Below are 15,206 nucleotides of genomic sequence, written 5' to 3'. Positions count from 1 at the left end.
GAGGATGGTACGGGAATTGAACCGTGCTGCTGGCCGCCTTGGTCTGCTTTAAAAGACAGCAATTTAGCCCAGTGAGCTAATAATCTGGGAGAGGCATTATGACTTTAAAATCTAGACGGTAGGGGTCTGAGTTAAAAGTTTTGAGTTGCTGTATATTTTTTAAAATCTCAGCCTTTCACTCTAACTTAAGTTGCGGTGATCGGGAAAAGAAGGACCTCGGATTGGTTTGATTTTGATCCGTTGCTGTATGTACCGAGGTACAGTAACAAAATGTTTTAAGTTGCGATGTTCGAGGGGGGAAAGAAAAAAGAAAAGATGGTTGAGTTTTTGCATGCATAAATTTTTTCTTACCCTGTTTGATTTTTCTTCTATTGTTTTTGGCTCTGTTTGAAGGTGATGGGACTGATAAGATGTTGTAAAGGGAGGAGGGGTGGGGCTCCGCGCCTGGACCTTGGGGGATTGTTTGTCTGCTTTCTGTGTTTGTTGCTATTGTTTTGAGAACTTATGTTAAGAGTGGGGGTGTGAGGATCCAGCAGGTGGTAGGATGCTTGGTGCCAGGGGCGGGAGCTGCTAGGCTAGCTGGGAGAGCTGGTTCACTGGAGGAGAACCCCCCCCCCCCCCCCCCCCCCCCCCACACACACACACAGACCGGTTACGTGGAATGTTCATGGACTGAATGGGCCGGTCAAAAGGGCCCGTGTGATTGCACATTTGAGACTGCTAAAAGCGGTCGTGGTCATGCTACAGGAGACACACTTGAAGCTGGGAGACCAAGTTAGACTGAAGCAGGGATGGGTCGGACAGGTATTCCATTCGGGACTGGACTTTAAAACAGGGGGGGGGGTGGCCATCCTGATTAACAAAAGGGCGGCATTTGAGGTAGGGAAGATAGAGGCAGACCTGGGAGGGTATGGTTAGCGGGAAACTGGAAGGAATGGCAGTGGTGTTGGTAAATATATATGCCCCAAACTGGGATGATGTCGCGTTTGTCAGGAAAGTGCTGGGAAAGATCCCGGACCTTGACTTGCACCGGTTGGTTATGGGGGGTGATTTCAACACGGTCCTTGACCCGAGAATGGACCGGTCGGGGAAGGTATCAGCAATAGCAAAAGAACTGCAGGGTTCATGGAGCGCATGGGAGGGGTTGATCCGTGGAGATTCGAGAGGCCACGGAGCAAGGAATATTCATTCTACTCTCGTGTGCACAAGGTATACTCCCGGATAGATTTCTTTGTATTGGATAAAACACTGTTAGCGGGGGTGAAGGACACAGTACTCAGCAGTTGTGGTGTCAGACTACGTACCACATTGGATAGACCTGCGGGTAAGCACCGGAAAGTCCCAGCGCCCGCAGTGGAGATTAGATGCAGGGCTGTTAGCGGACGATTAAATTTGTGAGGGAGGCCATTCAGGTATATATAAAGAGCAGCGACACGTGAGAGGCCGCGGCTGTGGTGGTGTGGGGGGCATTGAAGGCGGTTATTGGAGGAGAATTATTTCGATTCGGGCCCATAGGGAGGAGACTAAACGGGCGGAGCTGGACAGGTTGGTAGGAGAAATCTTACAGGTGGACAGGAGATATGCGGAGTCTCCAAATGAGGAGCTCCTAAAGGAGCGCCAGAGACTCCAAATGGAATTTGGGCTCCTTTCCACAGGTAAGGCGGAGGGGCAGCAGAGGAGGGTAAAAGAGGCAATATATGAATATGGGGAGAAAATTAGCAGGTGCTGGCACATCAGCTGAGGAAGCAGGAGGCGACGAGAGAAATAGGGAAAATATAAGGATATGAGGGGGAAGGTAGTGATGGACCTGGGGCAATTCCTGGAGAGGCTAGAGTTCCTGAAGGTAGATGAGCTGGTGGAAGTCCTGGGGGGCCCAATTGGGCTTGGGGAGGTGATAGACGGATTGGGGCAATGCAATCGGGTAAGGCCCCGGGACCTGATGGATTCCCAGTGGAATTTTATAAAAAGTTTTCTGGGCTACTGGGTCCACTTCTCGTCAAGGTTTTAACGAGTCCAAGGAGCTAGAAGTGCTTCCCCCAACGCTATCACAGGCATCACTCTCTCATCCTTAAGCGAGACAAAGACCTGGAGAGCTGTGGATCGTACAAGCCAATTTCCCTTTTGAAGGTAGATACTAAATTGCTGGCAAAGATCTTAGCCACCTGAGTAGAGGATTGTGTCCCGGAGGTAATCGGGGAGGATCAGACGGGATTTGTGAAGGGCAGGCACCTGACATCCAATATTAGACGGCTTCTTAATGTTATAATGATACCAGCGAAGGGGCGCGATGTTGAGGTGGCAGTAGCCATGGACGCGGAGAAGGCTTTCGACCAGGTGGAGTGGAAGTACTTATGGTATATTCTAGACAGGTTTGGGTTCGGGCAGGGATTTGTGGATTGGGTCCGGCTGTTATATCAGGCTTCGGTGGCAAATGTAAGAACCAACCGAGTCCGGGCAGAATACTTTAATCTCTGTATGGGGACAAGGCAGGGATGCCTGCTCTCCCCATTATTGTTTGCCCTGGCCATAGAGCCCTTACCAATGGCCCTCAGATCATCGAATGCCTGACGGTGGGGGAATGGCCGAAATCATGGAGATACGAGGAGAATTTGGGCGATTTTCAGGTTACAAGTTAAATATAGGAACGAGCGAGATGTTGTGATCCAGGCACGGGGGCAGGAAAGGAGACTGATGGAGTTACCTTTTAAAGTGCATGAGAGGAGTTTTAGATATCTGGGGATTAAAGTGACTAAGGATTGGGGGCAGCTTCATAAGTTAAATCTGGTCAAAGCGGTCGATCAAATGAAAAGGGTCTTCCGCAGATGGGACATGTTCCCGCTGATGCTGGCGGGGAGGGTCCAGACAATGAAAATGACAGTCCTTCCGAGACTGTTCTTTTTTCAATGTCTCCCGATTTTTGTCCCAAAGGCTTTTTTCAGGAAAATGAGCGCGGCGATATCGGGTTTTGTGTGGGTGGGTAAAACCCTGAGAGTGAAGAAGGCACTCCTGGAGCGGCGTCTTGGGGAGGAGGGCTTGGCCCTCCTGAGCTTTATTAACTATTACTGGGCGGCCAACATATCGAAGGTCAGGAGTGGGTAGGGGAGAGGGGCCGGTTTGGGAGCTAGTGGAAGGTGGCATCCTGCAAGGGTACGAGTTCGGAGGCTCTACTAAAGGCACCCCTGCCGTTCTCACCGGCTCGATACTCTACAAGCCCTGTGGTGGTTGCAGCCCTCAGGGTGTGGGGACACTGGAGGCAGCACATGGGTTTGGAGGGGGCGTCAGTGTGGTCGCCGATTTGTGACAACCACCGAATTGCCGTCGGGCGGGGCCTTTCAGAGATGGCAGCGGGCAGAGATTGAGAGATTTGGGGACCTATTCATCCAGGAGGGCTTTCCGACTAGAGGAGGAGTTTGAGTTGCCGGGTGGGAACGGGATTCGGTACCTTCAGGTGCGGGACTTTGTACGAAGGCAGGTCCCAAGCTTTCCTAGCCTCCCCCTGAGGGGACCACAGGACAAGGTGATGTCAAAGACAGGGGTTGGAGAGGGGAGGGTTTCGGAGATACACAAGGAGTTGATGGAGTGGGACGGGGCCCCGATCAGAGAGGTGAAGAGGAGCTGGAAAATGAACTGTGGGGAAAAAGCCTTGAAGAGAGTCAATTCATCCTCGTCGTGTGTCAGACTTAGCTTGATCCAGTTCCAATGTGGTCCACAGGGCCCACATGACGGTAGCCCGGATGAGCAGGTTCTTTGAGGGGGTGGAGGACAGATGTGGGTGGTGTGGGGGTAGCACGGCGAACCATGTACATATGTTTTGGGCATGTCCGGAATTGAGGGGACTCTGGCAGGGATTTGCGGATGTTATGTCAGATGTCCTGGAAGGGAGGTTAACTCCAAGTCCAGAACTGGCAATATTTGGGATATTGGAAGATCAGGAGACCGGGGGAGGGAGGGAGGCCGTGTCCTGGCCTTCTCCTCCCTGGTCGCCCGGAGACGGATTTTGCTGGGATGGAAGGATTCCGAGCCTCCGAAGTCAGGAATGTGGGTCAGCGATAGCGTTTCTCAGTCTGGAAAAAAACAAGTTTGACTTGAGAGGATCAACTCTGGTTCGCCCGGAGATGGCAACCGTGCATCGATTTCGTCAAGGAAAATTGAACGTCAGCAGTAAGGGGGGGGGGGAAATAGGAGGCATGGCAATGTTAGATAAGGTTAGGGAACGTAGTATATGGGTAATTAGGACATAGGGTGGGGGTAGTAGGGGACGCTGTTTTATTTTGTTTTCTTTTAGGTGTTTTGCATGTGTTGGCCCGCACGGTTGTTTAAGAAATGTTAATGTGTTAAACTGAAAATTACAAATGTTTCAATAAAATATTTTCTTAAAAAAACTATAACTGGGGAGAAGGTTTTGGATAAACTGATGGGATTAAGGGCAGATTCGTCTCCGGGATCTGATGGCCTTTCCCCTAGGGTATTAAGGGAGGTGGCAGCAGAGATGATAGATGACATTTCAGAGTTCCCTGGATTCTGGAAGGGTCCCAGTGGATTGGAAACACTCTAATCTGACACCGCTATTCAAAAAGGGAGAGAGGCAAAAAGTAGGAATCTATAGACCGGTTAGCTTGACCTCTCTATGGGGTAGTTGCTAGAATTAATCATTAAGGAGGAGCGAACTGAACATTTGGAAGGATAAAGCTCAATCCGCCATTGTCAGCATGGTTTTATGACCAGTAAGTCATGCATGACAAACTTGCTTGAGTTCTTTGAGGATGTAACCAGCAAGGTGGATAATGGGGAACCTGTGGATGTGGTATATCTCGACTTTCAGAAAGAGTCTGGTAAAGTGTAAAAGGCATCCAGAAGGTGAGATCACAGGGAATTGGGGGTAGAGTACTAGAATGGATTGAGGATTGGCTGGCTGACAGAAAGCAGATGATTGGGATAAATGGATCCTTCTCTGGCTGGCAAATATAACTAGTGGGGTGCCACAGGGGTCAGTCCTCGGACCTCAACTGTTTCCAGTTTACATAAATGATATGCAAGAAGGGACAGAGTGTAACATAACAAAATTTGCAGATGATACTAAAATAGGTGGGAAAGCAGGCAGTGAAAAGGAGATATATATAGATTTTACAGCTGGATATAGATAGGCTAGGAGATTAGGCCAAAATCTGGCAGATGGCATTTAATGGAGATAAATCTGAGGTTATCCATTTTGGCTGAAAAAATAGAAGGCAAATTATTATCTAACTGGAAAGCAGATTCAAGATGCATCTGGTCAGAGGGTCTTTGTTGATGAATCACAGAAAGTCGGTATGCAGGTACAGCACGTAATTAAAAGGCAAATGGAATGTTAGTGATTATTGCAAAAGGACTGGAGTGTAAAAGTAGAGAAGTATTGTTGCAATTGCATAAGGTGTTGGTGAGACAATGCCAAGCCTAGAGTGGAGTGAGGTAGGTTGTGTAGCGATTCTTGGCATGATGCGGTTTATTGGCCCCTGTATAGTACAGTGTACAATGCCAAGCCGTGTCTTGTATTGATACATAGAACATACAGTGCAGAAGGAGGCCATTCGGCCCATCGAGTCTGCACCAACCCACGTAAGCCCTCACTTCTACCCTATCCCCATAACCCTGGGTGGTTTCCTGTGGTTCCCCTTGGCTTTGGATGTTCCTTCTTGGCCTGGATGTCTTGGGAGGTGAGTATTGTGTCCAGTTTTGGTCTCCTGAATTGAGGAAGGATGTGGTGGTATTAGAGGCACTTCAGAGAAGGTTCACCAGATTGATTCCGGGGATGAAAGGATTTATGGATGAGGAGAGATTAAACAGTTTGGGGTTATCCTCGCGGGAGTTTAGGATAAGAGGGAATCTGATCAAAAGTATAAAATACTAAATGGGATTGATAAAGTAAAAGTAGACCAAATGTTCCCCCTTGAGGGGAAATCTAGAATGAGAGGTCACGGATGTACGTCGAGTGGCGGTAGATTTAAAACTGAGATGAGAAGAAACTTCCTCTCGCAGAGGGTGGTGAATTTGTGGGACTCGCTGCTCCATTGTGCGGTGGAATCTGAGGCATTAAAGGGTTTCAAGAAAGAGAGAGATATATTTTTGATCAAAACGGATTAAAGGGCAACTGGTGGGAGGTGGATTTGTGACCAGGAAGAGATCAGCCATAATCTGATTGACTGGCGGAGCAGGCTTGAAGGGCTGAATTGCCTACTTTTGCTCCAGAATCTGGACACTGCCTCCCCAGGTGAGTCCAGGCCTCAAGAAGGAGGGCAATCTGTAAGTCTCTATATAAGACCATTCAGAGGAGGGCATCTAACTCCTTCACTCAACCTACCCTTGAACCGAAGAAGGACTCCCAACACTGACCCACAGCACTCAGATTCTTACTAAGACACTACAGACTACCTCCCCAGTGGAACCCTATCAAAGATGAGCATACCAGGAGTCCCCAAAAGGGGACAACCCGGGGAAGGGTAGCCCACTCCACCGCTCAACATCCCTACACCTGACACAGGTAAACACAGATGTTCCTGTCCTAACCTACTTAATCAAGCAACCACTGCCACTAACCATGTGGCCTAGTGGATATTAATGGCCAACGCATGTAAGATTAGCCAATCAAGGATGAACAACCACACCCAGGTCTACGCCATTGCACACTTACTCCAACAACACCAGAGAGGCCAACCACGAAGAGGAACCTAAGGAAATCAAGTCTGTTGTGTTGGGCGCTCTGGATCCGTGGAACACATACAGGTCACCAACACTTGAAATAGTGCAACACTATTTTATTGAGTCATTAACTGTTTATCATACTCTCACTGTGGGTTAACACGATATTAGCTTTAACTAAAGACCTTTGCCTTGTCCTAACCAGTCGATGCACTCAGCACATGGTGAATGTCTGTGCTGCAGGATGTGAGCTCTGTCCTACTAGGAAGCTGCAGCTCGAATGAGCGGGAACTCTGATGCCCCCTGTCTTTATAGTGCGTGTGCTCTAACTGGTGATTGGCTGCGGTGTTATGTGTGTTGATTGGTCCCACTGTGTCCATCAGTGTGTGTGTCTACACCATGATATACTGGTGTATATTATGACACAGTCCTTCCGAGGATATATGATCTGTCCGACCTTCATAGGAGACAAACAAGGATTTCATCATCCTAAAATAACAAATACCAAAAAAAAACCCACAATGCTGATAGTTTAACTGGGGGCTTTGCTCACCCATAATGATGACTAACATCGCCACCACACCAAACCATTCACCCGCCACCCTGCCATGGTGCTACTCATCTTCTCTACCAAGATGAAGGATGCCTTCACTGGATGGAAAGGTTGTCACCAGGTTTCATTCACATTTTCCTAATTGTACCCAAAAAATCACTAACGGTTCTCTTCCTGCTCTTGCACCATTACTTCTGGTGTGCCCAGGATCTATTGTTGACCCAGTCTGTTTCTCATGTACAGGCTGCTGCTTGGCAACATCATTGAAAGGCACATAGCATTAGATTTCCCACATATGTTGATGGCACCCAGTTCGACCTCATGACCACCTCTCTCAGCTCCTCCACTGTTGCTAATTTGTCAAATGGCTTATCTGACGTTCAGTATTGCATCAGCAGGAATTTCCTCTAATTGAAGATTGGGTAGACTTCAGCCATTGTCCTCCATTCTGTTGCCATATTACCGACTCCATTCCTCTCCCTGTCAACAGTCTAAGCTTCAGCCAGTCTTTTTGGAACCTTGGTATCACGTTTGACTTATTGCAAGAGCTCCTGTCCTCATATTTGCCACTACTAAAACTGCCTATTTCCTCCTCCGTAATATTGCTCGACTTTGAGCTAATCTGACTCTAAAACTCCCTCATTCATGACTTTGTTATCTATGTATTCGACTGTTCTAATGCATGCCTGTTTAGTTTCTCATGTTTTGCTCTCTGAAAACATGAGGTCATATAAAATTTACCTAGTCTTAACTTGCAGCAAGTCCCAATCTCGTCTCATCCTTGCCTCACTGACCTAAACTCGCTCCTGGTCAAGGAACCTCTTGATTTTAAAATTTCTATCCTTATTTTCAACTCGCTCCATGGCCTCATCACTCCCTGTCTTTATAATCTCCTCCAGCCCACAGCACTCAGATCTGCACTCCTTCCGTTCTGTCCTCTTGTGCAGCCCCAGTGTTAATGACTGCACCATTGATGGCCTTGTCTTTCGTCACCTAGAACACGAGCTCTGGACATCACTCCCAACACCTCTCTGCCTCTCTACTTCATTTTCCTCCTGTAAGTTGCTCCTCAAGGCAATCTTCTCATCCAACCATTTGGTCATATGACATAATATCAATTTACATGACCTGGTAAAATACTTTGGTTGCTAAGGCCTTCGTAAAGTGCCTCCTCGTGGCTTTGAAAGCGCAAAATAAATAGAAATTGTTCAAAAATAATTTCTGATAGCGGCACAATCTTGGCCGTAATTAGCCACCTGATTCAGAATACTGCCCAAAGCAGAATGATTCCCCAGTGCCCCTTTCTGTATCGAGAGCGCATTGATCAAAAATGGCTGATAGGTGGTGTCAGATTAGTTGTTGACTGCTGTCCTTGGTAAGTCTTTTTGCAGTCATTCAATAGCAGTGCATTCCATTGTGTGAAGTGAGCTGCAACCAAAGAACAGGAAATCAGAACTTGCAGTCAATAATAAACATCTCAGATTTTTTAGCACCAGTGTTATTGTATGGTTCATTTATTGAACAAGTCACATTTTGGCTGTTTATTTCATTTTGTACAAATTATTTTGTGTAAACGAACAAATAAGTTGTGGGTATTAACACATTTTACAATTAAATATCAATTTTTTTTAATATAGATTTAATGACATACATGTTCCTGTGAGACTAGAATGTGTGAAGTTTGCAAGTCATTGTTTGATGAATCATCCAGATTTAGCCAAAGATCTTACAGGTGAGATGTTAATCTACAGAGTTGTGCAAAATTTTCTTCCAGTGCTAGCAGTTGACAGAGAACTGACTGGTGGTGATTTCACCTGAGGGTCATCACACCTCAGGTGAGGGGCAATGCTCAGAAGGCGGGCCTTCATGAAATAGCCTCAGCCAATATGGGAATTGAACCTGTGCTGCTGGCACCGCTCCACATCACAAACCAGCCATTCAACCAACTGAACGAACCAACCCTCAGAATCAGGTTTACTATATCAATGTTCAAGGCATATCAGGTTAAAGGAATGTCAGAATCTGATGGATAAAGGAAATTAGTACTATCTGCGCAATAGGGGGCTAAATGCAGATACAGACTGGTTGGCCAAATTCCACACACTCATTTATGAATTTCTATGTCATGATCTGACCGGCGCGTGCCCGAGGTTTCTGAGGCACCGGGGGTAGATTCCAATGCCTCGGGAACCTGCATATTAGACTGAGACCAGATGTGTCTCTCGAATAGGCAGATTTTCTGACGGAATTCACGTCCCAACATCTCGAGATCGTGTTAGATGTTGTGAACCGGGTAGATCCCGGGAGCGGGGTCACCCGGCTTCTATCGGCCTCGTCGCGCTGTGAAGTGCTGCCTTTCAGGCGCATATTGGCCCTTCGATCGCGCTCTCCGTTTTAAATTTTTTAAATAACATATGCTCTTAATTTGGCTTCTACCTTAATCCAATGATATTTCTCTCTGAAAATTTAGTTAAAATCAAGTTTAAAGTGTTTCTAATTGCTTGGTTTGCTAGATGTAAGTACTTCAATGTGATTGGTTGATTACCTAATGTTGCTGCTGCACACCCAGAGATCCCATTGAGCTGGTGGTAGATTATTTCTGTAAAAAGGAAAGCTACATAGGGAGTTGTTTGACCAGACTGCTAAACCCAGACTATTGAATTTAATTTGCAAAAATAACATAGAATACGGTAATTACGTTTTACATTGAACTTGGGCCTAAAACAATACTTTTCACCATACCTCGGTACACGTGACAATAAACAAATCCAATCCAATTGTGTACCATTTTAATATACATCAAATTACATATGAAAGCATTGCTAACTTTCTAACAGGATGAATATGAGTGAAGAGTTCTGTTGACTTGTTAGCTATTTTGAAAAAGGTACAGGTAGCAAAATTCACGACACTATGTTTTTGTCTAAAAGAGTTCACCAGAATGCTGAATCAGGAATTGTTTATTTTGTATGTCTTTTGAATAGACTACTTGAAAGTCCGATCACATGACCCAGAAGAGGCAATCCGGCATGATGTCATTGTTACGATAATAACAGCCGGAAAGAAAGACTTATCACTAGTGAATGACCAACTTCTTGGGTTTGTGAGGGAGAGAACACTGGACAAAAGGGTAAGGTTTTAAGTTTGCATAGGTGTTGCACATAATTCCTCTGTACAGAGTACTGTATTCCATTTCTTTTCTTTACAACAATAAGCTGTTTATTTCAAAACAAAGTGTGTTAAATCTAAAACTGCTACACTGCCACCATGTGGTACTCAAGCCTCAAGTGTTTTATTTGCAATATTTCTGTGATTGACAACCATGTAGTTCAAATATGTTGGACTCCGGAAACAACTTTTCCCATCAACCATACATTTCTCAAAATCGTTACATCGAGTTTGGGATTTTAGAATGTTCATTAGGGAGATTTTGAATTGATACATTTAGCAGTATTATGAGCAGGTACAGGGAACAACATAGAACATACAGTGCAGAAGGAGGCCATTCGGCCCATCAAGTCTGCACCTACTCACTTAAGCCCTCATTTCCACCCTATCCCTGTAACCCAATAACCTTTTTGGTCACTAAGGGCAATTTATCATGGCCAATCCACCTAACCTGCATGTCTTTGGACTGTGGGAGGAAACCGGAGCACCCGGAGGAAACCCACGCAGACACTGGGAGAACGTGCAGACTCCACACAGACAGTGACCCAGCGGGAAATCGAACCTGGGACCCTGGCGCTGTGAAGCCACAGTGCTATCCACTTGTGCTACCGTGCTGCCCATGAAACACCTGTTTTTATGACCACACATTTGTTTCTTGTTCATTAACTCTAAAACTGAAATAAAAATCATTACAAGAAATCAGGAAAAGCTTTATTCTGGTGATAAGAAGTCTAATCTATTAAACACTGAAGCATCAGGATAAAAATCTTCACTTGCATTACCTGGTTACTGATGTTTTCCCATCACTGTTGTCTACTTTCCTATTCTCTTATCCTGTTTATTTACTTCAATGAATGTGTTCTTTCCTACCTCATCTGTTTTTATTAACAATTTAACATAATTTATCCTTTTCACGATGTTCACTTTGGAACTGGGGAACTTAAAAACCATACTTGACCAGATTAGCCTTGGATATGAAAATTGCATTAGTCTTTGGTGTACAAACTTGGAAGGAAACTGCCAACCTAGATAAGTAAATTCATATGGGACTAACGCAGAATGTTAATTTGTAACACCAAAAATCAACATGTTTTAAAAATGTTGTTATGGGGTTTTGTGCAAACTTTGTGTTCATGGTACATTTAAAATTAAGATTCCTCTGCCATCAGATATGTTTTATCTCTTAAGAAATTTGCTAAATTTCCTGCTGACACATAGGTAGGGAGAGGAAATAAGGAAGCCACAAAGGGATTTAGATAGGTGAAGTGAATGGGCAAAGATCTGCCAAATTGAGTATCATGTTGGAAAATGGGAAAATCTAAATGGTGAAAGATTGCAAAGCTCTTGAGCTGCAGAGGGATCTGGATGTCCTAGTGCGTCAAATACAAACGGTTAGTATGCAAGTACAGCAAGTAATTAGGAAAGCTGATAGATTATTATTGTTTAATGTGAGGGCAATTGAATATATAAGTCGGGAGATTGTGCTTCAGTAAAACAGAGCATTGGTGAGACCATATCTGGAGTACGGTGTACAGTATTGGTCTCCTTATTTATGGAAAGGTGTACGCATTGGAAGCAGTTCAGTGAATGTTTATTAGGCAGAATGGGCTGGATGTTTGAGGAAAGGTTAGATAGGCTAGGCTTGTATCTGCTGGAATTTAGAAGAGTTAGCAGTGACTTGATTGAAACATAAGATTCTGAGGGGCCTTGACAAGGTGGGTGTGAAAAAGATGTTTCGTCTTGTGGTAGAATCTAGAGCTAGGGGTCATAGTTAAAAAATGAGGGCTCGCCCATTTAAGATAGATGAAAATTTGTTTTCTGATGTGTGTGTTTGGAACTCTCCCTCAAAAGTCAGTGGAAGCAGAGTCTTTCAATACTTTTAAGGCAGAGCTGGATTGATTCTTGGTGATCAAGGGTCTGAAAGGTCATAGGGAGTAGGTAGGCAAGGGGTGAAAGGTCAGAAGGAGTAGGTGGGAGTGAGGTTACAATAGCACAGTGGTTAGCACTTGCTTCACAGCGCCAAGTACAAGGTTCGATTCCCAGATTGGGTCACTGTCTCTGTGGAGTCTGCACATTCTCCCCATGTCTGCGTGGGTTTCCTCCGGGTGCTCTTGTTTCCTCCCACAAGTCCTGAAAGACATGGTTTTTTTTTTCCCAATTAAGAGGTCATTTAGCATGGCCAATCCACCTACAAACACAGAGAGAATGTGCAAACTCCACGCGGACAGTGACCCGGGATCGAACCGGGGTCCTTATGCCATGAGGCAGCACTGCTAACCACTGTGCCACCGTGCTGCCCAAGATGTGCTTGTTGGGTGAATTGGACATTGTCAATTCTCCCTCACTGTCCGCTGGAGTGTGGCGACTAGGGGATTTTCACAGTAACTTAATTGCAGTGTTAATGTTCGCCTGCTTGTGACACTTGTAAAGATTATTAATCAGATCAGCCATGGTCACAATGAATGACAAGAGTTGGTTCGAAAGGCCGAGTGGCCTACTCTTATGTTCGTATGAAGTAGCACTGTGGTTGGCTTCTGTTCAATGTCTGAAACTCAATCCCAGTTCGTCAGAACTTGAATTCCTTCAAATTTATTTACTCATTGAGTAAAAATGATTGGATAGTCATCTATGAAGAAAAGACAGTGGACCACTAGCCTCAGCAGCATCAGGAACATTTCATTCCTTCCGTTTCCCAAAGCCCAGGCATATTAAACCGTTATCTTGCAATGCTCTTTTTTACATGATGTTTTTTTCTGCTGCAATCTATAAAGTGAAGTTCTTTTTTTTAATGATAAATTGATGGTTAATCTTTTTTTGTCAGGTAGTTTTACATATCTGAAACTACCTCGCAAGCCATTCAGTTCAAGTGGAATTCAGATAGGCAACCAATACTGGCCTTGCCAGTGATGCCTACATCCCATGAAAGGAAAGCTTTTGCTCGACCATAGTCTTTGGCTTTGACTCAATTTTGGAACGTATGTGCTCCAGATGAGTTCTCGGCTTCAGCAGACTGATGACAAAGTCAAGAATGACTTTCCAGTTTTTTTTTTTTCTGGTGGAATGTTTCCAGCTTCAAATAAGAAGCTAATGTTTGGACTTGACAGTCCCCTCAGGTTGATATCAAAGATCCATCTTGGCTGGACTTGTTGTCATAAATTGTGTGGCTAGCTATGTGTGTAAAGTATCCTGTTGTTTTCCCAATTGAGTATCCTTGTGTGAGATTCATTGTGAGAATTGAAAAATGAATGCTCCTATTGTCATTACTTCCTGATATCCCCTGATTTTATGTCCCCTATTTTACCCATGTTATTAAGAACCAGGTCAAGTCACACCTCCTTTCCTGGCTGCAGTAAAAAGAAAAAGTGTTGGATTAATAATATCATCTTTCATGATCTCAGGACATGGTGAAGTGTTTTATAGCCAATGAAGTACTTTAGAAATGTAGTCATTATTGTAACCGAGGAAAGGTAATATATTGATTAAGAAAGCAGCTCTGAATACCATCTCAAAACGTGTTCCTCTTTTGGATAATGAAAATCTCTCATTAATTGTCAAGATCCTTATTTTCAATTTGTCAAATATTTCATGCAGTTTCCTTTGGACTGTTGGGAAACTTGTAATATAGCATAATATAACTGACCTTTGAGCTTATCCAAATAAACTTATTTGGACGTATTTGATTTTAAATTTTTGCCTTCCAGTGTTTTATATTCTCTATTATTACACTACTAATTGCTAAAAAAACAATTGTTGGTTGCAAGATTTGAAATTGAACCTTTTAGGTGGCATAACACAACTGCCTTTTCGGTGAAATTTTTACTCTTATGGACTGATAAGTTTAGTAAAAATTATTGTCTATGTATATATGTGTACAATATATTATATATATATATTATATGGATGTGAGTTCTACAGTTGACACCTTTTCTTGTATAAATTTGCCTTCAGTTTGCATGTACAGGCTCAACAAATGAGGATGTTGATGCAAGGGAATGGAAGTTATTCAGCAATCTTACTTTCATAATGTAGTACTGGGGAAAAGTATTGCCATGCTGCACTAGTCAAGAAGTAAGGAAAATGCTAACCTGCAGAGTGCACTGCCATTTATTCTCTAATCCTGTCTGATTTGGTACTTAACATTTTATTGAATGTAATTCTGATTGTGCTACCTTTTCAAAGGAACTCAACTATTTGCTGTCAAGCTTCTATACGCAAGGAATGAGAGAGCACAAGATCACAAATCAACATTGCAATGCAATCTCTCAAACAAACAATCACCCCTTCTTTTGGACAACGAGTTAATCCATCGAGTCTGCACCAACCCTCCGAAGGAGCACTCTGCCTAGGCACACTCCCCTACCGTATCCTCGTAACCCTGTGCATTGACCATGGCCAATGCACTTAATGTGCACATCTTTGGACTGTAGGAGAAAACCGGAGCACCTGGAAAAAAAACCCGCAGACATGGGGCGAATGTGCCAGTGCCACACAGTCATCCAAGGCTGGAATCAAACCTGGATCCCTGGCACTGAGGCAGCAGTGCAAACCGCTGTCCACCATGCCACCCTTAATCTCAGTCTGGAGGTTAGGTTGCAACAGTAGAACTTGGTCAGACTGTAAGTGTACCACAGATTTATCTCCAGAGAGAAAGTGAATGGGCTGAATTATTCTACTCCTGCCAACCTCGAGCCATTCTGCACAGACAGGAAAAAATAGCTGATGCACCTTCACCAGACTGCTTACATTTTCTGTCTGCCAGTAGAATGACACCCAGAGTTGAAAGCATAGTCACTTTTCCAGCAGAACCAAC

At 44.5% G+C, this 15,206-nt stretch overlaps 1 protein-coding gene across 4 annotated transcripts in view; it reads left to right on the top strand.

The window, feature by feature from the left end:
* Window positions 1-15,206, top strand: part of pds5a (PDS5 cohesin associated factor A) — a 326,590-nt gene that overhangs the window by 121,827 nt on the left and 189,557 nt on the right. For all 4 annotated transcript variants that reach the window (XM_072496600.1, XM_072496598.1, XM_072496601.1 and 1 more), the window contains exons 10-11: window positions 8,866-8,960; window positions 10,213-10,358. In XM_072496600.1, the coding sequence (XP_072352701.1) occupies window positions 8,866-8,960; window positions 10,213-10,358 (241 nt within the window). The remainder of the gene's footprint in view (window positions 1-8,865; window positions 8,961-10,212; window positions 10,359-15,206) is intronic.

This window comes from Scyliorhinus torazame, chromosome 3, assembly GCF_047496885.1.
Source record: "Scyliorhinus torazame isolate Kashiwa2021f chromosome 3, sScyTor2.1, whole genome shotgun sequence".
In the NCBI taxonomy this organism is placed as follows: Eukaryota; Metazoa; Chordata; class Chondrichthyes; order Carcharhiniformes; family Scyliorhinidae; genus Scyliorhinus; species Scyliorhinus torazame.
This window is presented reverse-complemented; position numbering and strand designations above follow the sequence as displayed.